General features: G+C 42.4%; 1 protein-coding gene across 2 annotated transcripts in view; it reads right to left on the bottom strand.

The window, feature by feature from the left end:
- The window catches only part of LOC149317634 (E3 SUMO-protein ligase NSE2-like), a 277,961-nt gene that overhangs the window by 9,123 nt on the left and 245,140 nt on the right, over nucleotides 1-23,698 (bottom strand). For both annotated transcript variants that reach the window (XM_089517956.1, XM_089517955.1), the window contains 2 exons: nucleotides 13,558-13,661; nucleotides 9,518-9,624 (listed from right to left, as the gene is read on the bottom strand). In XM_089517956.1, coding sequence (XP_089374082.1) covers nucleotides 9,518-9,624; nucleotides 13,558-13,661 — 211 coding nt within the window. The remainder of the gene's footprint in view (nucleotides 1-9,517; nucleotides 9,625-13,557; nucleotides 13,662-23,698) is intronic.

Genomic DNA, 23,698 nt, shown 5'->3' with positions numbered 1-23,698 from the left:
AAGGAGGGAGCCGTTCTTATCTCCATGGGCAGGGAGTTCCAGAGTCTAGGGGCAGCCACTGAGAAGGCCCTCTCTCGTGTCCCCACCAAATGTGTTTGTGAAGGTGTTGGGATGGAGAGAAGGGCTTCTCCAGAGGATTTCAGAGTCCGGGCAGGTTTATACCAGGAGAAACGGTCTGCCAAATAATGTGGACCTGAGCCATGTAGGGCTTTGTAGGATATAACCAGTACCTTGAATTGTGCCCGGGAACGAACTGGCAGCCAATGAAGCTGTTTCAACAGGGAATTTTTATTTTTATTTTTATCCACGGATTCAAGCATCCACAGTTTGAAAATATTTTAAAATATATAAATTCCAAAAAGCAAACCTTGATTTTGCCATTTTATACAAGTGACACCATCTTACTATGGCATTGTATTTAATGGGACTTGAGCATCCAAAGATTTTGGTCTCCATGGGGGATCCCGGAACCAAACCCCAGCGAATACCATAGACAGCCATCATGACTAATAGCCATTGATGATCCAAACCTCCATTAATTTATATAAGCTCCTTTTAAAGCTACATTTGCAGCCATCGTTACATCTTGTGGGAATGAGCCCCATAGTTTAACTAAGCATTATATGAAGTTCTTTCTTTTATTTGCTTTATAGTTCTGAATGGTGCATAGTGCAAAAAAAATAATAATAATGAGAAAAGAAATCAAACGTTTGTACTGTACCACAGTTAGAGAAGCACCGCTGACACCATTTGAGGCCCTTTCCCTCAAAAGAGACACATTCTGCCTGGGAAGGCATTTTGCTTGAGACTCAGCATTCAGAGATGGGAGTCAGCATTCATTATGCCTTTTCTTCTCTGCTGTGTCTCCTGCTTGTTGTGTTTGCCCTGGGCAAACTGTGGAGTCTCACAGTTTGGGTTTTTTCCCTCCCCCCCTCCTTTCCCTCCCAGTCTACAAAGAGGGTTAGGATAATTATTATTTATCTGGCACATGTTTTTGCCAGAATTAATTAATTCTGGTAAAGTGCCTTGAAAAGCCTCAAGTCAAAAGCGATCTGGATGACACAGAACCAGTGATGCTTCCTCAGCATGCAGATTATTCTCAGCTGTTCAAAACCTGCCAAGGAGGACGCTCAAAGGAGTTATTTACAGAGGACAAACAGGAGTCTGAGCTGAAAACAATCACAGGTTTAGAGAAATACACTGGACCAAAGTAAACAGACTCAGAATACATTTTGTTGTTGCTGTTGTGGTTGTTATGTGCCTTTACATTGATTCTAACTTACGCAAACCCCTTCCTAGGCTCTTCTTGTCAAGATTTGCCACTGCCTCCCTCTTAGGCTGAGAGAATGTCTTGCCAGGGTTATCCAGTGGGTTTCTGTGGTGGAGCTGGGATTCCAAAACTGGAGTCTTAGTCCAGTACTCAAACCACAGAAACCACACTGGCACTACAGTACTTTTATTTATAAAATATAAAATATTTTATTATATTTATAAAATATAAAATTTAAATACTTGCTGTCTGTCTGTCTGTCTGTCTGTCTGTCTATTGCAGGCACAGGTATTTAAATTTTACTGAGAATCTTGCCAATCTGGGAGATGTTCAGAGTTGTTATTCAGAAACAAACTTGGAACAGTTACTAAGGAAAGTTAAAGTGCAAAGGCAGTTTAATGCTGAACATTAAAAAAATAATGACTGCAGGGGATTTACATAAATTCAGTCCAGACAATGAAGAAATAGAAATAGTCAAAGATTTCTCATGCTTTGGCTCCATCATTGACCAGGACAGAGCTTGCAGTCAAAAAATAAGAAGATTAGGACTGGGAAGGGCAGTCCTATAAAAGAACTAGACAAAATTCTAAAGTGTAAAGATATAGAACTGAACACTTAGAACTGTCCAAGCCACAGTATTCCCTATTACCACGTATGGATATAAGAGCTGGAAATTGAAGGAAGAGGATAGGAAGAATATAAACTCATTTGAGATGTGGTGCTGGAGACGAGTGCTCAGGATACCATGGATGGCTAAAAAGACAAACAAATGGGTCCTAGAACAGATCAAGCCAGAACTCTGCCTGGAAGCCAAGATGATCAAACTGAGGCTGTCATACTTTGGCCTCGTCTGCTTATTTTCCTCCAAATTCTAGTTGAATGTTTTTATATTTTTACAGTCTTTAATGCTTTTATTCTATGATTGTTTAATCCTGTTTTAGAATGGGGGTGGGTATGGGGATTGTTTTCTTCTTGGATTTTATTGTAACTTTGATGTATTTTACTGTTGTAAACTGCCCGGATTCTCTGTTATAGGGCGGGCTAGAAATAAATCTTTATTATTATTATTATTATTATTATTATTATTATTATCATGAGAAGGCATGACACACTGGAAAAAACCAATAATGCTAGGAAAGGTGGAAGGTAGCAGAAAGAGAGGGAAGGCCATATATTAGATGGATAGAGTCAATCAAGGAAATTATGGCACTGAGCCTGCAAGAGCTGAGCAGAGCAGTTGAGGACAGGGGGGCTTGGAGGTTACTCATTCATGAGGTTGCTATGAGTCAAAGTCAACTAGAAGGCAGTTAACAACAACAACAATCTACTCCAGAAAAGTAGGTTTTCGAAGCTTTGACCTGTATACAGAGGAACACTGAAATCTCATGAGGAGCTAGTCTGCACAGCTTATAGGAAGAATGATGTGACTCTTACAAGCAGCAAAGACTGTTGTGTCACAGAGAAGGCTAACTTAAAATGTTGCTGCCCACTGATCTATCTCATCTGTTTTTATGTTATGTTAGACTGAAATTTAAGCAGAGTGAAGAATTCAGTCAAATGAAAATTCTAGGGATAGATATATCATTGTATTCTAAAGCTTGGAAGAATTACCGTTGGGACTATACAAATACATTTTAAAAAAGGTTACTCTTCCAAGCACTCCTCCATTATCAGTCTATGACCGTTATGTATATGTTCAATCCTAAACACTGTTTTCTGTGATTCTTTTAAAAAATGAACATTCTCATCTCCATTGCATGCATTAACCCTCAAATTGTGCATTTTTGTACACAACAGCTAAAGCTGAGAATTGCCATCAGAAAATTCAAAAAGTCAGCCTGCAAGGTAAATGGAACCCAGATCCAGGTATGAGTTGGAGGAAGACAAATTAGGAATTTCATTCACTTTAAAAATGAATGAAATTTATTTGGACTGACTAATTTAATTCCTAGTAAAGCTCAAAGGTGATGTAGTTCAGTTCAATCACTTGTTTATCACCACAATGAAGAACTAGGTTCAGGTACTACGACAAATCCAGAGCTTCAAAACATTACTTATAGGATTATAGATTTTTTCTGGAGCCATTCTGGCTTGACAGTTGAAATCCATAACTTTTCCAAGCTCACGAAATATCTTATCTTTGGTGTAAGCTGTTTTGGCCCAGGGGTGTAGCTATGGGGAGTAGCAAGCAAAATGAGGGCACTGACCTATATATGAATTATCCCCTCTGCAATGAAATTTTACATCATTTGCCAAATTTTCAGCATTGCATTAAATTAAAATTTCAGTTGAACATTTAGTAATAGAATTCAAAGACATAGCCATGTTAGTCTGGAAAAATCAGTATGCAAAGGGATTTTGTAGCACCTTTGAGACTAACTGAAAGAAAGAAGACGGTAGCATGTGCTTTTATAGAATTGAGCCTATTTCCTCAGACAAGTAGGCTCAAGTCAATGAAAGCTCATGCTACCAACTTCTTTTTTTCAGTTAGTTCATCTCAAAGATTCCTTTGGATACTGATTTAGTAATAAAGTTTAGGGATGCAAAGAGAAGACATTGGCAAAGTTAACAAAAGAGTGTGGTGTAGTGGATTGACTGCTGGACTAGGACTCCAGGAGACCAAGATTTGAATCCCATCTCAGCCATTGAAAGCCACTGGGTGACTTTTGGCAAATCATACTTCTCAGCCTCAGAGGATGGCCATGACAAACACCCTGTGAAGAAATTTTGCCAAGAAAACCCCATGCTAGGTCCCCCTTAGGTCACCATAAGTTGGATATGACTTGAAGACACACACACCACCAGCATCAACAGCAGCAACACTAAGGGAATGTGAGCACTGCAATGCTAGAAATTTGGATGATTTCATGGGGGAGGGGAGGGCTCTATTTTGGAAGGGCAATGGTTTCATTTTGTCCCTCTACCTTATGTGGCTACTTTCTTGTGTTGGCTGACTCAGAAATGAAAATTTGAATAATACTATTAACATCAAATAGTGGACACAAGAAGTGTGATTTCACACATAAGCAGCTTTCAGTGGGTCAGGGCTGGGCTGGGAGAAAGTGTTTCTCTGGAGGGAATTTCCTTATACAAGCCCATTTATTTGCTCCAGAGTAAATTTCGGAACGTTCCCAAAAACGAGTCAGAACACAGCCTTCTCCTAATCGGTGCAGTACAGATATTCTATCTGTATCCTCATTTGACTCACTTTAATTTTGTACTTGGTACTAATTACACCTCAAGACATACAATATAAGTTGCATCAGCTGCTGTGGCTGGACAGGAGGAAGACAGGATGAAAGGGGACATTATTGTATCAGCTAGCAAATAAATCAGACCCCTATCTTAGCTGTGTTTAAGGCCATCCTGATTTGATTCATCCTCACATGGTAAACCTTCAAAAATCTTCTCCTCAACATAAAATCATAGAATCTTAACAGCTGGAAGAGCCATCCAGTCTAATCTCCTACCATGATGGAAAACACAACTGAAGCACTCCTGAGAGATGTCCATTGAACCTCTGCTTAACCACCCTCTTATGCAGCCAATTCCACTACTGAATATTTCTTGCATTAATGAGGGAAATGTTCTGGTGGAATCTCTTTTCTTGTCAAGTGAATCAACTGGAACATGTTCCAGTCTTTGCAACAGCAGAAAACAAGCTTCTTTCATCTTCTGCATGGCATCCCTTTATAGACAGCTATCAGATCATTGACAGCCAACTGATTTAGTGATTAGTGTGTTGGATTACAACAGTAGAAATGGGATCTGAATTCACATTCAGCCATGGAAACCCACTGGGTGACCTTGGGCAAGTCACACTCTTTCAGCCTCAGAGGAAGATAATGGCAAACCTTCTGTGAACAAATCTTGCTAAGAAAAACTCATGAAAACCTCATCAAAATTGTTAGGGTTGCCATAAGTCAGAAATTGCTTGAAGGCACACAACAATATTTTAATACAACAAAGAAGCAAACTGTTGCCTTTTTGCATGCACAGATGAAGAACAGTAACACTGGATGGTTTGCTCATATTTTGCATGTGCTGTACTTAGCTTCATAAAAGAAAATGACATAGGTCTAAATCCTCTCGCTTGTCTCAGCTGGGGTAGATCTATTGAATCAATATGATTTACCTAAGTAGTGACTTACCACAGAGTAAATGATTTAATGGATCTGGTTGGGCTTACCAACAGGATTCAGGTCCATAATTCTGGGCCTAAACAGGAGGTTTATGCAAATTACAGTTTGCGCACACAGCAAAAAAAAAAAGAATGCAACAAAACAAACAGTTCTGGCATCTTCACTGCATACCAGACCTGAGATCTCTTGAGGAGACTGGAGAATCCTAAGCACCTGGTTTGCCATGTTTGCACAGCCAGGCTCAGCTCAGAATGTCAGCAACAGTAGTTCAAAAAGATAGCTTCACATCCTTATCCAAAATCTGGGGTTAAAATGCAGACAGATCAACAGGATGGAAGCTGTTAGCATGCCACGTGTTTTTTTGGTTTTCCAATTGCCTTTTCATGCTGGTACTCTAAATGACCTCTACTTCCTCAGAGTACCTCCTGAACATTTTCTTACACAACCATATGCTTTTTGTGTACTTTTTAACCCCAGCCAGCCATGCATGGTCACATGAAAACTATGTCCTAGCTAACTGTGCCATGTATAAACTGCACTGGTTCTGGTAATGAATGCTTGCTCTTCAGAAAAAGTATGTTATGCTTGTGTTCTTCTGAAGCTTTGAAATAAATAAATCAGACTTATGAAAAACCTGTAAGACACCTATAATGATCACGGAAAGAGAATTCTCACCAAACTTCTGGAAATAAACAAAAAGCAAAACCATATTTTGGCCAAAAAGGAGAATCTAGCTATAAGGCAGATACTTCAAAATAGCTGTTTCTCTCTTCAGTATCAAATGAAAGGGTAGAGTTATGTTGTACAAATTTTTGTCAGCCCAGAAGCCATTCCCATATATTGTGTACACAACCAGAAAAATTCAGGTACACATACAGTAGGAATACACAGCTTACTGAATCAGGGGATTGCACTAGGCATTTCATACCCTCAACATTTCTTGGCTGAAAACTGGGACATGTTTGGTGTTATCCAAAGAACAGGTGAGGCGATATTTCAGTGATATTTCAAATGCTGGGGAAATTAGCTTTTCAAGAGGCTTAGATAACCTTTGGACCATGTGTACTCCAGGTTCTTTATCGATTAAAGAAAGGTTTTATTTAGAAAAATGTAGAGTGAAATTCCCACTCCCCCCCCCCCCCCCCCACACACACACACAATATAGAAATTAAAACAAACACAGTATACAGAGCTAGCTGAAATGGAAACATGGAAGGGAATAGCAGAATTTTTAGGGGTTATAATTACCTGTACGAGGAGAAGACCGTGGAAAGCTGGAGTGGCTCAGACTGGGAGGTCTGAGGGTGACACAGAATATACACGGAGTGCAAGTGTGTATCCAGGCTGGGCTGTGCCAGCTGTATGCGCAGAACTTAGGTTTTGAAATTTATACCTTAAAACAAGCCCTAGGTGATGGGCTATCTGGTTGATGGTTTTAACTGTAGTGTACCAAAAACAGTGACTGGATCTGGATATCCTTGATGTGGATGGATGGAGACGTTTGGCTGGGGACACAACAGGGGAAGGCAGACAGAGAGACTGGCTATTTTAGATCTGATCCTATCCAACAGGGATGACCTAGTTAATGGCGTGCAAGTGGTGGGATCTTTAGATGGAAGTGACCATGTTCTCCTGGAGTTTGTTATACAATGGAAAGGAGAAGCCAGGCATAGTCAGACATGCATTCTAGACTTTAGGAAAGCTGATTTTAGTAAACTTAGAGAAATACTGAGGGTGATCCCATGGTCAAGAATACTATAAGAGAAGGGAGTTCAAGATGGATGGGAGTTTCTCAAAAAGGAGATATTGAAGGCACAAATTCAAACAGTTCCAATGAGGAAGAAAAATGGGAGGTGTCTCAAGAAACCAGGATGGAAGACTAAGGAACTTTCAACTGAGCTAAGTGTTAAATGGAACATGTATAAGAAATGGAAAAACGGAGAAATCACCAAAGAGGAAATCAAACAAATAGTGAGCATGTGTAGGGATAAAGTCAGAAAAGCTAAAGCACAAAATGAACTCAGGCTTGCCAGAGAGGTTAAGAAAAACAAAAAGGACTTTTGGGGGTATGTCCGCAGCAAAAGGAAGAAGAAGGAAATGGTAGGGCCACCACGTGGAGAAGATGGCAAAATGCTAACAGGGGACAGACAGAGAAAAGGCAGAATTACTCAACCTCTTCTCTGCTTCTGTGTTCTCAGAAAAGGAAAAGGGTGCTCAACCTCAGGAAAATGGAGCAGAGGACAGAACAGGGGAAATTCAGCACAGAATAAGCAAAGAGATAGTACAGGAATACCTGTTTAATCTAAACAAATATAAGCCTCCATGACCAGATGAACTACATCCAAGTGTATTAAAAGAAATGGCAAATGCAATGTTGGGGCCATTGGCAATAATCTTTGAAAATTCCTGGAGAACAGGAGAAATCCCAGCAGACTGGAGGAGGGCAAACGTTGTCCCCATCTTCAAAAAGGGGAAAAAAGAGGATCCCAACAATGATCATCCAGTTAGTCTGACATCAGTACCAGGGAAGATTCTAGAGCAGATCATTAAACAGAGAGTCTCTGAACATCTAGAAAGCTATGCCACAATCACAAAAAGTCAACATGGGTTTCAGAGAAAGAAGTCATGCCAAACAAATCTAATCTCTCTTTTTTTGTGTGATAAAATTACCAGCTTGATAGATGAAGGGAATGCTGTGGATATAATATAGCTTGATTTCATTAAGGCCTTTGACAGGGTTCCCCATAACATTCTTGCAAACAAACTAGTGAAATATGGGCTAGAACAATGTAACTGTTACATGGATTTGTAACTGGTTGATCAGCCGAACCCAAAGGGTGCTCAACAATGGCTCCTTTTCATCCTGGAGAAAAGTGACCAGTGGGATCTCACAGGGGTCTGACCTATTCAACATCTTTATCAATGACTTGGATGACAGAATTGGGGGTATACTTATCAAATTTGCAGATGACACCAAATTAGGCAAAGCAGCTAATACCCCAGAGCACAGGATCAAAATTCAAAATGACCTGAATAGACTAAAAAGCTGGGCCAAAGCTAACAAAATGAATTTCAACACGGAGAAATGCAAGGTACTGTACTTAGGGCAGAAAAATGAAATGAACAGATATAGGATGAGTGACACCTGGCTGAATGAGACTACGTGTGAAAGGGATCTATCTGGGAGCCCAAGCAGACCACAAATTGAACATGAGTCAACAATGCGATGCAGCAGCTAAAAAGGCCAATGTGATTTTAGGCTGCATCAATAGAAGTATAGTGTCTAGATCAAGGGAAGTAATAGTGCCACTCTATTCTGCGCTGGTCAGGCCCCACCTAGAATATTGTGTCCAGTTCTGGGCACCACAATTCAAAAAGGACATTGAGAAACTGGAGCATGTCCAAAGGAGGGTGACTAAAATGGTGAAGGGTCTGAAAGCCATGCCCTATGAGGAATGACTTAGGGAGCTGGGGATGTTTAGCCTGGAGAAAAGAAGGTTAAGAGGTGATAAGATAATCCTGTTATATACTTGAAGGGATATCATATTGAGGAGGGAGCTAGCTTGTTTTCTGCTGCTCCAGAGAACAGGACCCGGAGCAATGGATGCAAGCTGCAGGAAAAGAGATTCCACCTCAACATTAGGAGGAACTTCCTGACAGTAAGGGCTGTTCGACAGTGGAACAAACTCCCTTAGAGTGTAGTGGAGTCTCCTTCCTTAGAGGTCTTTAAATAGAGGCTGGATGGCCATCTGTCGGGGATGCTTTGGTTTAGATTTTCTGCATGGCAGGGAGTTGGATTGGATGGCCCTTGTGGTCTCTTCCAACTCTATGATTCTATGATTCTATGCAATTGTGCAGAATGCCCAAGGGGAGTTTGCACATGTGGAATCTTGAAGAGTTCCTTGACATGTGTAAAAGTCTGAATGTGCTATGTGCCTTTCTGTGTATATGTGTGTGTTAAGAAGGGTGGGGTAAACAAGTGACAGTTTCTCTCTCGGACCCACTGTAATGGGTGATTCTTGAAAACGTAGTCCATAAAGCAATTCTCCCAAGCATTGTTCTAGATTAAACAGAATCCTTTCTCCACACGCATGTGGTTACTTACCAGGCTTTCTTCTTACGTTGCTCTTTAGTTCGAATAAGTTCTAGTATGGCATCTTTTTCATAGGTGTGACCACAGACTTTATTCTTGACTGGTTTCCTCATCTCTTCCTGCAATAATTAATTAATTAAACTGTCCAAATGGAATGCTACAAAAGGGCTTATTACTATGGGTAGCTAACTTATTCATCCCTGTCAATGAATATAATGAATTACAATATAAGATAAGCATCGATAGAATCATGTACACAGACCTCTGCCCCAAAGAGCTTGCATTCTAGAGCAAGAGAAGAGAATACCAAGACTGAAGAGGCAAAGTGAAGAGGGCAAGATATGGGGCAGGGGTAAGATAAAGTTAGAAAAAACAAATGAGCATACTACTGTACATTCATAAGTGGCCATATCTTCTTTTCTTACACTTAATTATTAGCTCTGGCAAGAGTGGGAAGAGGGACAGGATACAGAAGGACTCCACTTTTAAAGGAGGGTTTTAAAGTGGGGGCAGAGAGGTACTGTTACTACCTTTTTTCCCAGAGGAAAATTCTAAAATACAGAAAATCTATGTATAGCCTCCTTAGCACTGCAGTTTCCATACGTAGAGGTTAAAGATGAGGACCCAATGTTAAAGATGAGGACCAGGATTTAGATATCTAGGTTAGCTGATCAGGCAGTTTTGTCTATCCCCCTTTCCTCAAGCACAAGCTTTTCCTTTTTGTAGGTGACTCTTGAATTTATAATGAAACTTGGCATGTTCCCAAACATACTTTCTAAACCCTGATTATACACTGGAATTTTAGAAATACTCCTGGGGGCTAATTTTAAAATTAGATTGTCCCCTCAGGTATGAAATGAGGGGACAATCTGTCCCTAGCAGCAGAGAAACATGGGGATGAACTTGCAACTTTTTCTATAAACTGGATGTATCTACATCATGCACAAATCTTCTGAGGATAAATATTATACCAGACCAAAAACTGGAGTGCTATTTATCTCCAAGATTTGGGTAAAATGGTTTCTCTCATGTTCTGGTGGCTAATAGTATTCATGTTGGGCCAGGTGTGTGTGAGAGAGCAGTGAACTGACTCCGGGTTTTAATATAACATTTAAAGGAGCTATCCAACGTGCTGAATTTATTTTGGAAATAAGATTTCAGCCTCTTCGGACAGTTCCTTCAAAATTTAGAAAAAAACTTTAGAATGGATTCACGAGCTCACTGATATGGGTACCACCATGTCCCACTGCTTTCATAGTTTAGGATGGTAAATCTCCACAATCTCCACAGTGACTATTTTATGTAAAATTATGTAATCTGTAGCGCTATACATGTCACTGGATGACAACTCCCATCATTCATGACCAGTGGTCATGCTTGCTAAAGTGGATAATATATGGAGAGCCACAGGGTCCCCACCCCTGCAAAGGATGAAAGCTCAAAAACTCAAGACACATTAGTGGAGGATGAAGGCTCAGAAACTCACGTCAAGTTTTGAACCTGTGACACACTGCATTTACTTATTCAGAATATGTCCAAGTAGTTATATGTGGAATAAACCAGGAATGAGCAGGAGGTAGACTTGGATGAGCAGCAGGGGTGAGCTGGAGAAGCCCACTAGTGGCCACTAGCCAGTTTCTGGGCATCCACCAATCACTTGCTGGTTGCTGGGATTCTTGTCTCAGGTAGCAGATGCAAGGAGGCACAGATTGTTTGGGAGCAACAACATCCTTCAGCTGTTCATCCTGACTCACTGCCTGAATAAGTGAATGCAGTGCCTTATGGCCTGTTCTGTGCCACCTCAGCTAGTCTGCTGCCTTTGGACATGGTATGGAATGCTATATAAGCCACTAACATCCAAATCAGATACAAGTCTAGTGGGCTTCTGAATACAGAATGGCAAAACACTACCTTTGTCTCATGGGGCAAAATGGCTTGGAACACCCTGGCAAAACTTTTGAAAACCCTTGAAGCTTTTAAGAGGACCTTGAAGACCTTCCTCTTCCGCCAGGCTTTTCCCCCATGATCCTTTTTTTTTCTTTTCTTTTTGACTGACTCTTCCCCCCTTTTAGTGATGTTTTAGGCATTTTATCTTGTCACTGGTATTCTTATTGTATTGCTGCTATTTGTATTGGGGGTTTTATGACGTTTTAACTGTTTTATATTGTATAATTGGGGGGTTGGAGGGGCCTTGTTGTTTTACACTGTTTTTATATTTTTGTACACCACTATGATCTCCAAGGAATAGCGGTATAAAAATTATATATATATATATATATATATATATATATATATATATATATATAAAATGTTCTTCTTATGGTTTTACACAAGACAGCATACTCAGGATCATTTACAACAGAATTATTGTGTTAAAGGGCTGAAAAATCCTGGATATACATACTTGACTTTCAGATATAAAGGATATTGATGGACCACCAACAATTTAATACCAAAAATCTAGACCAGAAAATATGTATTCTGTCCACCTCTATGCTCTATGTAATCATTCCTGGGTGCATCGTTCTGATCTCCAAAGCAAGTGACCCACCATGGCGGTGGCAGATGTGCTAGGCAGTTTGGTAAGATTCCTGTGCAGGCAGCTGCCACTGTGTGGAAATGGAGGCTGAGGTAACAGGGTTAGGTCAGGGCAGTTGTGGGGCCAGGATATTCCTGGCTGCTCCAGGAGTACCCTGGCCATGCAGAAAAGGCCTCAGAAAGTTGAAAAAAGATGACTTTATTATTAAAGCAGATTATCAGTTGATTAGTTGCCAGGCATAAACTTTGGAAACAGTCCTTTGGGAATCCTTGAATTCTAAAATTAAGAAATTTAAAGTTGTATTTCCTTGAAGAAGGTCAGAAAAATATTTTCAGCCTGAAATACACTGAACTATTTTTAAGAATTAAATCAACTCTTTTTCAATGCCCTGAGACTTTAATAAATTAATAAATTGTTCATTTATTAACCGCTTTCCCATTGATCAAAGCGGTGTACAGAAATTGTTAAAAACAGACAATAAAAACAGTAGAAACCACATCTTAAAAGTACATAATTAAAATAGATTAAATGCGACCAAAATTTAAAAACATCCAATGACATTATTAAAATCAAGAATCATAGATACTATACATCAATAGGGGAATATATTCTTAAACGGAATTAGGAGGGAAGGCCTGAAGGAAGAGATGAGTTTTTAAAGCCTTCTTAAAGGCTTCCACTGATCCACTAAGGCGGATCCCTTCAGGTAAGGCATTCCATAGAGAGGGCGCCACGGCCGGGTTTTGGCGGGTTACAGACAGTCGAAAAGCGGTGGCCTGCACCCGCCCGTTTCCCCGCCGGATCGGGGCCTCAGTGGCCAGAGCGGCAGCCGCTGAGGCCCCAATCTGCCACTTTCCAGGCCGCGGGGAAGTGGCAAAACGCCGCTTCCCTGCTGCCTGGAAAGGGGTGTCCTTGGGGCTCCAAGCCCCAAGGACACCCCGCGACGGCAGGGAGGAGGAGAAAGGGGCCGCTTGGCCCCTTTCTCCTCTGCGTCGCTGGGTGCAGCCGTCTGAAGGCTGCGCCCAGCGATGCAAAGCCAGGAAGGAGCTCCGAAACGGAGCTCCTTCTGGGGTTGGGGAAAGGGCGCCCTAGGCACCCTGACGCGGCCCCAATACGTCACAACCACGCCGCCTCGTTTCGAGGCGGCATGGTCGTGACGTAGTGATGGCAGTGGCCATGTGGAACAGCCACCGCCATTTTCTACGCACAGAGCACGTACTAGGTTTAGGGGCGTCCAGAAAGGATGCCCCTTTCTAACCCTAGTACGTGCTCATCGTGTACTTAAAGGTCCGTTTGTAACGGGCCTAAGTCTCTTTTTTTTACTCCTCATCTACTGGGAGTTTGCTTTGTAAAATGATTGATAAAACATTTAGTGGGAATGAAGATTAGTAATATACGTATGTCTCAGCCACATATATTTCATGCTGCAAAATATGAAGATAATAAGTTATGAGAAGTCATGACATCACCAATGATTATTCCCTTAGAGCTGGTTCCAGCGTGTGGGGCCTACCTGTGTGATGGGGCAGATGAAATTGATTTGACTCTGTGTCACTGCAATATCCTCATCAACCTGTTCAAGATCTGGGATCTGTTCTGGATCAGATTGGACACTAACTGCAATATAAAAAGATGGGGAAAAGGCCATTCAGCAAAGGTGTGGTTGCTATCATGAAATTAGTCAGTGCTGTTATAGAACACATTCCTGCCTGTTGGTCTAAATGCAGATTTCTCTTGTTCTACAGAGCCATCAAGAAACACAGTGAGCATGATTTAGATATGTGTCAGTTTGCCTGTTTCTGGACACATGAATCAATTTGTCTGTCTGATTTATATCCTACTTTCTTCCCAAAATTGAGGCTTACTCTGACGCTTGATAAGATTAACTAAAATGGTACAGAAACACCAAAAACAGTAATATTAAGACACAATTGATAATATGAAAATACAAATCAGTGTAGAGAAAAGTGGGATATAAACTGAAAACAAAACAAACAAATATATATGCAAATCCCATTGAGTCTGAATAGATCTTATAGATCAACAGTTTGATAAAGTTTCTGAACCAGCTTGTGTGCAAACTAGTTGAGATTTAACAATTGGATATAGGCCAGTGTTTCTCAAGTTATCTGATGTGTGGGACAAGCAATTTTTCTCCCAATATTCCAGGGACTGGTACCACATTTGTGCCCATTGGTTTCAACTGTTCCTTTATTTCCTGAAAACTCTCCAGGGACTAGCTACTGATATCTCACTGACTGACACTGGTTCACAAATCACCACTTGAAGTAGTACTAGTTTAGACCATGGTCATTCTGATAGCCTGGACTCAAGGTGCATAGGGTTTACGAAATCATAACAAATATTTTGAATTAAGCCTGTAAACGAAGTGAAAAGTGGTGAATCTGTTTAATGGAGGAACAGCATACTCATTGTAACCAGCCCCTGTCAACAGTATGGCCACAGCATTTTGCACCAGCTGAAGTTTAGGTTTCTAAACATTTTTCAAAATGAGCCCTACACAGATCACATTACAATGAGACAGATGGCACCAGCTCTACCTTCAAAAATCTTAGAAGTTGCCATATAGAAAGTGAAGCAGATTCATTCTCTGTTGCTTCAGAAGGCAACCCTGCAATCAGGAGGTAAATGTTGGAAAGAAACAGTTTTTCCGCTGCACATTAGTTGATAAATTCTAATACTGCAAACTGTTCGATATCTACTTCAGAAGGAGAGAGTTCTCTTTCACTGGAGGCATTTCAACTGAGATGGGATGACCATCTTGCAGGAAGGCTGGAGTTGCATACTGTATTGAGGAGGGGCTGTACTGGAAGATCTCTAAGATCCCTTTGTTGTGGTTGTTACATGCCACCAAATGGATTCCAACTGATGGTGGCCCCAACTTAGGGTTTTCTTGGCAAGATTTATTCTGACAAAGTTTGCTATCTGAGGCTAAGAGAATCTGAGTTGCCCAAGGCCAGCCAATGGGTTTCCATGGCCAAGAGGGGATTCAAACCCTGGTTTTTCAGAGTCCTGGACCAACACTCAAACTACTACACTATAGTTTTTTTGTGGGTTTTTTGGACTATGTGACCATGTTCCAGAAAACTACACTATGCTGGCTCTCTCTATAATACAAGAAATTGTATCCAAATGTTGTCATATTTAAAGGGGTTCCACTGAAGCTGATGGGATTTGAAGCTAACATGATTAGCTGACATCCCACTGATTTCAACAGAAAGGATCCAACTCTATAATATCATAATCAGGTGTTGAAAAGGGGAACAAAATCTGCCTTTCTTGTCTGTCTTCTAAATAGGTGATAGAGCTTCTGACCCAGCTTTTGTCCATACAGTACCAGCTGTTCACATGTTCACAGTTCTATCTGTGCAAATAATTCCACATAAAAACAAGGCAAAGCTCAAAAAGTTCCCTTTTTTTAGTAGGGCATGGTTGGGCAACATGTGCAGAGAGAGAAGCTTCAGCTCTGTCCTAAGTATAACACCATCCATATGTTACTGACATTATAATTAGTCCCTCTGGATTCATACACGGGGACCTTTTTGGCTGCTCACTATATGGAGGCAGCCCTAGATTAAACCAAAGATATCTGTGTCATCTCCCTTCCACAATTTTTATGATAATTTTATCCTCAGAATAGCTCCATATAATGCACTACTAAATGGAGCAATGGAAACTTCCAGGACTGTCACAGTAGGTCCTAAATAAAGGCACAAGAACCTACAAAGTATTCTGGCTATCAGCAGAACTGAAACACCATTCCCTTTCTTTTAGGTTTTATTGATACATTATTTTGTAAAAGTTTGTAAATGGTTATTCGTCCAGTAGCAAATTAAGAATTGAATCGGGTGGTCCACCAGAAAAGTTGGGTGGAAATCTGAGTCAACCCTTTCAGGGGTTCAATTATCAAAGAGCATGGAAAGTTTACTATTTGTGACCTCCCCTCCCTCCTTCCAATTGTCATCTTCTGGCCTTAGAGGGAGTGAAAGGACAGGCCCAACGCCATCGGGCCTGAAGAGGAAGAGCCCTCCCCTCCCTCCTTCCAACTGTCATCTTCTGGCCTGGGAAGGAGTAAAAGGACAGGTCCAACGCCATCGGGCCCAGCCTTGATTAAGAAAAAGAGCCCTTCCTCCAGTCCATCTGCCTTGGTCCAGGCCTCAGAGGGAGAGAAGAATGCTGGACCTGATCCCCTTCCCGACCACCATTCCCTTCTCCTTTTGTGTCGTGTCTTTTTAGATTGTAAGCCTGAGGGCAGGGAACCGTCTATTATCCCCTCTGTTGTAAGCTGCCCGGATTCCCAGTGATTGGGCGGCATATAAATAAATCCTATTATTATTTTTATTATTATTATCCAGCAGCATGACCAGCTTTGGGAATTACAGTCCAGAAAAGTAATGTTTTCAAGTCTATCACAAATAACAGCATGGGTAAAACAAAATCCACAGTCCAAAAAAAAAAAGTGATTCCTTTATTGGCCAACCAAAATGCACAAAACATATGCAAGCTTTTGAAGTTCCACTGGCTTCTTCATCAGGCATACAATATTTTAAAAAACATACAGGGGAAGAAAAGTGACAGTGTTAGAATCACAGGCCTGTTCATCAGAGGTAGGTCTTGAAAACTGAGGCTGAGATCATACATTGCTTCAGTATAGGTAAATATCTACCAGTGAAGTTATGCTACACAACTCCTACAGTGAATATCATTTTAGCTCAATCTATGTGGATCAGTGGTCAATGTGCATGACTGACAGTTGTACAACTTCAATAAACAATCCGCAAAGGCAATACACAGAGGCAATGTATATCCACAATGGTCCCAAATGCCCACCTCCACTTCCACCTCTGTCAGCTGGATATCACCATTTCTGCATTGTCCAAAAAAAAAAAAATCTCTCTGCAAACACAGTGCAACTTATACATGCGTATGAAACTAACAGGATGCCAGACAGAAAACCCTGTGTGCGTATGTGTGTGTTTCTAGCTACTTCTATGATCAAGCATACCTCAGTTAACAAAGTAGAGAGATCTTGTAGCACCTGTGAGACTAACTGAAAAAAGGAATTTGACAGCATGAGCTTTCGAAGACTTAAGTCTACTTTCTCAGGTGCATTCCCCAAATGCATCTGATGAAGTAGATTTAAGTCTATGAAGGCTCATGCTGCCAACTTCTTTTTTTCAGTGAGTCTCAAAGCCGCTACAAAATCTCTCTACATACTCTATCTCTCTTTACAGAATAACATGGCAATATCTTTGAATTCTACCTCACTTTTTTTTTTATTTATATACCGCTATTCCAAAGATCATAGCGGTGAACAGCAAGTAAGCTAATTAGCAAGAAAGCTAATTTGCCCCCAACAGTCTGGGTACTCATTTTAGCGACCTCAGAAGGATGCAAGCCCGAGTCGAGCTTGGGCCCTTTTGCTGGTCTTGAACTCGCAACCTTGTGGTTTTGAGTGAATGGCTGCAGTACAGGCATTTAACCACTGCGCCACCAGGGCTCCACTTAGCAAAGCCTTGGACAAAGCAGCTCCTTCTTACAGTCTTTTACACCAACTTCCCCATTTTTTGGTTGTCCTTTATCTAGCTGGAAGGTTGTGTTTTTTTAAACAGCATTGATACTGATAGGATGGTGGAGAACTGGAGAAACACAGATTTTTGGTGCTGATTTGCAGCAGAATGTCTGCACTAAACAATGCAATAAAACTCAAGCTGAAAAAGAATGATGTTCAATTCCAGTCAATCCCACTGTGCCTCAGTGTGCCTGCCTACAGCAAAGTAAACAGCAGCTGCCTCCAGAATTCTTTATTGATAGACATGAACAATATAAAGAAAAGGGAAAATAATGTATGCCTTCCTAACCAGAATGTTTTTTTTAAAGCAGATCTTTGGCCCCCAAAATGGAACATATAAGAAAAGTAGATGGTAGTGAAAGAAAGAAAAAACATCTCCTGATGCAGTTTAGATGTTTTCAAATAGTCTCTACAAGGTTCAGAATGTTTCTGTTTACTTATGACCAACTGGTTTCATTTTACATGTGCATATTCTTAGTTTGGAATAAAAAGTTTGCTGAAACATATTGAAATGGTCTTTTTGTTGTTGTTTTATAGGAACCTATCCCTATTTGTTCCATGTTATTTCTGTACCAAATTTTCTTTTAGAGAGATGTTGCCTATGAACATATCGACTTTGTTCACTGACATATACCTGCACTTACTTGTCAGTATGGTGTTGTAGGAGGGGGAGATTAGTGGGTCTTGAGCAAAGCCTCCCAGAAACTGGGCTCTGATATCCTATTTCCTGCTCTGCCAAAACCATGTTTACACTGAAAGCCTTTCTGGCTGAATTTTGTATTAAAATAAAGGGTTGTAATCCTGAACAGGTTACAGTCATTTGATGATTAAAGCCATTTCTATGGGGATGCCATGCTTTGTTGCTCCAGCCTAAGCCCATTCCATCTGTCAGGGAAGAAATGGCAAACAATAATGGCTTCTGCAGAACACAGCTTTGCAGGTGGAATAGGATGGAACAGTACCAAGTCTGTTATGCAACATCTTTCATTTGGAGAATCATCCTTCCTTCCCCTGGGTTGAATAAATCAATTTCTCTCATTTCCTCATAATCCAGTGTAGCCAAACACCTTTGAGACAGAAACTCTGACAGCTGCTGGCTAACCAAAAGTTTACAGAGAGAGTATTAAACAAAGCAAATAATACATAGCACGTGAAGATTCCAGGATACATTGAGGATTGTGGGTCTGTCAAGTGGAAAAAATGAAGCATGTGATAGCAGTGCAGGTGTCATCTTTCACAGAATTTCAGTTCTTGCTTTAAAACACATGGAGAGACTTGAATTCCAGTTGCATGAGCCACAAAGCTTACTGGTTTTCTCTCACTCTAACCAGAACTCAGTAAAATAGTTTTTTTGGCTCAGTTAACCTGGGCACTAAAGGGACCATAAGAACTATACTCCAAAAAAGTGACCTTTCCAAGCTCTGAGCATAATTTAACCCCACAGGGTTGTTGTTAGGATAACTGGGAAAGGAGGAAGGGGGAACCTTGTATGGCTCTTGGAGTAAGCATGAGATGAAAAAAATACTATATAAACAAAACAATGCAAATGATCCATATATTGAAGAACAAGACAACAGAATATGTGTGTTTGTATGTTGTCAACACCAGCTTCCATAGTGGCCAACAAAAACATTGCAGTTTGCCCCTTTTTAATTAATTAATTAATATCCTGCCTTCTCCCTGTATGGGTTTCAAAATCCTAAGCTGCTTTGAATCCCATTTAGTTTAGAGGGAAAAGTAGGATATAAATAAAACAAGTACAGTAGGCCCTTGGTATCCATTGGGGTTTGGTTCTAGGACCCTCATGGATACCAAAACCCATGGATGCTCAAGTCTTTTTATATACAATGGCATAGCGAAATGACATCCCTTATATAAATGGCAAAATCAAAGTTTGCTTTTTAGAATTTAGATCTTTTGGGAATATTTGCAAGCCATGGATGGTTGAATTCACGAATAAAGAATTTGTGAATACAGAGGGCTGGCTGTAAATAATAAAGTTGACATACAACCATTTACAAACACAGTAAGACTTTAACCTCTCCATTGATGCCCCCTTGTCATGGAGGAGAGGCTTGTGTACCCTAATGAAATGGTGAGCTATGCTGGCGGTGGTATAATAGCCTCCCATGCCAGACAGGTCACAACCGAAGGGTCTGACCAAGAGCGCCAAAGGGCAGGATGGGCTCTCTAGCCTAGGCAACCATCCTAGGAGAAGGAAAACTCTAATCCCAAACCCAGGAAGATGGTGCTCATCTAACCCTGTAAAGTCAACCATCTAAGAGAAGGAAACTCTAATCAAACCTACGACCCGAGGACCTCGCTGCCACTGTCCATGCTTGTCAAGGCCTCAGCAGACAAACCTCTGGTTTAAAGGGTGAGGCCAGTTCTGTGCACGCTGCACTCCACCAGAAAAATCCATTGCACAGGCTTGAAGGATACATCCAACTTCCGAAAAAGCCCTGTAGCGATAGGCAAGGGATGAAATGGCAGGTGTAAAGATGCACTGGAAGCTGCAGTCCCAACCTTGCATGCAGGCGGTTCAGGACTTTGGTCACTTGAGACTGACCCAGGGGATGACAGTCTTGTTCGGCAGCATCCTGAATGACCAAGCAGCTTTTTTAAAGGAGAGCACTGCTTGTTCCCTATAGAGAGGGGCCTAGAAAAGGTGGACTAACAACAACTCATTCCCATCTACCCGGTTGGCTAGCCATGGCCAATGGGCATCTTCAAACAAAGACAAAGAAACAAAGTCACACACCAGCCTCCAAAGGTGCAAATAGACTAACGCTTGCATGCTGGAACATCAGAACCATGCAAGATTCTGCAGATAGTGGACGTCCTGAGCGTCGTTCTGCTCTAATAGCCCATAAACTGTCATGACTTAACACTGACATCGCTGCTCTTAGTGAAGTTCGTCTCCACGATGAAGGCAGCCTTAAAGAGGACAGGTTGCTCACCTGTAACTGTGTTTCTTCGAGTGGTCATCTGCGAATTCACACAATGGGTTATTTCTGCGCATGCGCAGCAAACTCGGAAACTTCTAGAATCTCTGGGCAGAAAGTCATGTAACTTTCTGCAGGCTTTGCTACTTTTTTGGCGGTAGCCCCGCCCATCCCGTATAAAAGGCCCCTGGTGGCCCGCTCCTCTTCAGTTCCGAATGAGCCGCTAATCAGCGTGACAACAAGCGTAAATAATTGAGGAGACACTGAGGGGATGGATGGGCGGGATTGTGTGAATTCGCAGATGACCACTCGAAGAAACACAGTTACAGGTGAGCAACCTGTCCTTCTTCTTCGTGGTCTCTGCGAATCACACAATGGGTTAGACTAGCGAGCTGAAGTCAGTGGAGGAGGGAGTGTCAACAATTAACAAAATAGACAGGCAATAAAGTATGTAAACCAAACAACTGTGTTATTTATTAACAGCAGAACAAGTCAATGCATGGCAGAGAGTAACACTGCCCTCCCAAAGGCTGCATCCTGTCTGGCCCTAGCATCCAGCCTGTAATGCTTTATGAATGTCAACGGCTGGGACCAAACAGCAGCCCTGCACACATCCTCGAGTGAGATCCCCGTTAGGAAGGCTGAGGATGCTGCTACCGCCCTAGTTGAATGGGCTCTAACCCGACCAGGTAGGGGCTTACCGGCCAGTTCGTAACAGAGACGGATGGTGTTGGCCACCCACTTGGAAAATCTCTGTGGTGAAACCGGTAGCCCTCTTTTGGCTGCAGAGTAACACACAAAAAGTCTCTCTGAGCGCCTAGAGGCAGCTGTCCTGTCCAAGTAGAACGCCAGTGCCCTTCTAACATCTAGGGCATGGAGTTGGCGCTCAGAGTCCGTGGTCGGATTAGGAGCCAGAGTCGGTAAAACAATGTCCTGGTTAATATGAAAGGCAGACACCACCTTTGGCAAAAAGGAAATGTCCGTACGGAGGACCACTTTGTCCTTGTGAAAACGGAGAAAGGGTTGATCCACCCTAAGGGCACATAATTCACCAGCCCTACGAGCTGATGTGATAGCTACCAGGAAGGCTGTCTTCCACGTTAGGAGCCTTAAGTCAGTGGTAGCCAAGGGTTCAAAGGGTTTAGAGACTAAATAATTGAGAACAGTGTCTAAACTCCACTGAGGAGGGGGATCAAGAGCCGGTGGATGTAAGTTGTTAAATCCCTTAAGGAACCTCTTTATAAGTGGGTCTCGAAACAATGAAGGCTTGTCCTGCATCAAATAGTGGGACGAGATGGCAGACAGGTAACACTTTATGGAACTCAAAGAGAGGCCTGATTCAGTTAGTGTTAATAAAAAATCCAGGACTATAGGGATGGAGACACGGGATGGTGGGACCTCCTTGGCTTGTAAAAAGGAAAGGAACTTGTCCCACTTATAAGCATAGGCTCTCCGAGTAGACGGTCTTTGAGCTGCTCTGATTATGTCCTGTACTCCGGATGGAAGAGAGCTCAGGATCGAATCCTCCATGCCACCAATGGGAGGGACTGCATCTCGGGATGGTGGACTTGGCCGTTGTGAAGCGAGAGCAGATCGGGCCGGTACCTGAGGCGAAGGTGGTCTTGTGCTCTCTGTAGAAGGGGGCCGAACCACGGCTGTCTCGGCCACCACGGGGTGATGATTATCACATCTGATGAGTCCGTCCCTATCTTTGCCAGCACCCTGGTGATCAGTGGAAAGGGGGGAAAAACGTAAAGGAAGCAATCTGTCCATTGAAACTGGAACGCGTTTCCCAGAGCATCGGCTACACGGGCCCGTGAGCAGTATCTGGGAAGATGAGCATTTTCGGGGGACGCAAATAAGTCCACCTCTGGCGTGCCCCATCGGTGAAAAAGAAGGGAGACCACTTCTGGGTGTAGCCTCCATTCGTGGCATGTCGTCTGGGACCTGCTTAGCTGATCCGCAAGGCCGTTGTCGTCGCCTGGAAGGTGGATGCACTGGAGCAAAATCTTGTGTTGGATGCACCAGTCCCAAATACGGAGAGTGATCTTTAGGAGAGTCTCTGATTTGGTGCCCCCCTGTTTGTTGAGGTAATACATGGTGGTTGTGTTGTCTGTTAGGAGAAGCACCACCTTGTCGGAGAGAAGGCCTTGGAATGCCCTGAGAGCTTTTTCCACCGCCAGCATCTCCAACGCATTGATGTGGAGACCTGATTCCGTGGGGGCCCATTTGTCCTTGACAGTCAATCCCAATGTATGGGCGCCCCAACCCTGTAGAGACGCGTCCGTCGTCAGGGTAAGTTCTGGTTGTGGAAGGGCAAACGGCATGCCTGAACAGACGTTGTCTGGATGGAGCCACCAACGCAGTGAGTTCTGAACCTTCCTTGGAATGGTGAGCGTCTTGTCGGGACGGTCCTTTACGGGATCGAAGACGGAAAGGAACCAGGACTGTACCGGTCTGAGTCTTAGCCTTGCCCATCGCGTAACGAAGGTGGTCGACGCCAAGTGGCCCATTGCCACCTGTATCACACGGGCTGGAAGATGTCTGCGGCTGAGGCAAGCCCGTACCGCCGACGAAAGAGCTAGAAACCTGGATCGTGGAAGGAAGGCCATGGCCGTCTCCGAGTCCAGAGCTGTTCCTATGAACTCTATCTGCCTGGTCGGGTTCAGGTTTGACTTGTCCTGGTTGATCCGTAGACCCAGTGACAACAATAGGTTCTGGGCGAAGACCATATGGTGCGCCAAGTCCTCCTGTGACGGGGCGCTGAACAGCCAGTCGTCTAGGTAAGGAAAGACTACAATTCCGTTCTGGCGAAGGAAGGCGACAACAGGAGCCATGCATTTCGTAAAAACTCTTGGTGCTGAGGAAAGGCCAAAGGGAAGGACCTTGTACTGGTAGGCGTCCGATCCCACTGCGAAGGCAAGAAACCTGCGGTGGTCGTCCCTTATGCCGACATGGAAGTAGGCGTCCTTTAGGTCCAACGTGGCAAACCAGGCGTCCTTCTGCAAGAGTGGCAGAATAGAGGCAAGCGTTATCATTCTAAAGCGTCTATAAACCAAAAAGGAGTTTAATGCTCGTAAGTCCAAGATGGGTCTAAGCCCATCTGGCCTTTTAGG

This window comes from Sceloporus occidentalis, unplaced genomic scaffold (assembly GCF_023333645.1).
Source record: "Sceloporus occidentalis isolate IW3139 unplaced genomic scaffold, rSceOcc1.0.p SCAF_3, whole genome shotgun sequence".
Lineage (NCBI taxonomy): Eukaryota > Metazoa > Chordata > Lepidosauria > Squamata > Phrynosomatidae > Sceloporus > Sceloporus occidentalis.
Note: the sequence above shows the minus strand (reverse complement) of the source record. Positions and strands in the feature narration are given on the sequence as shown.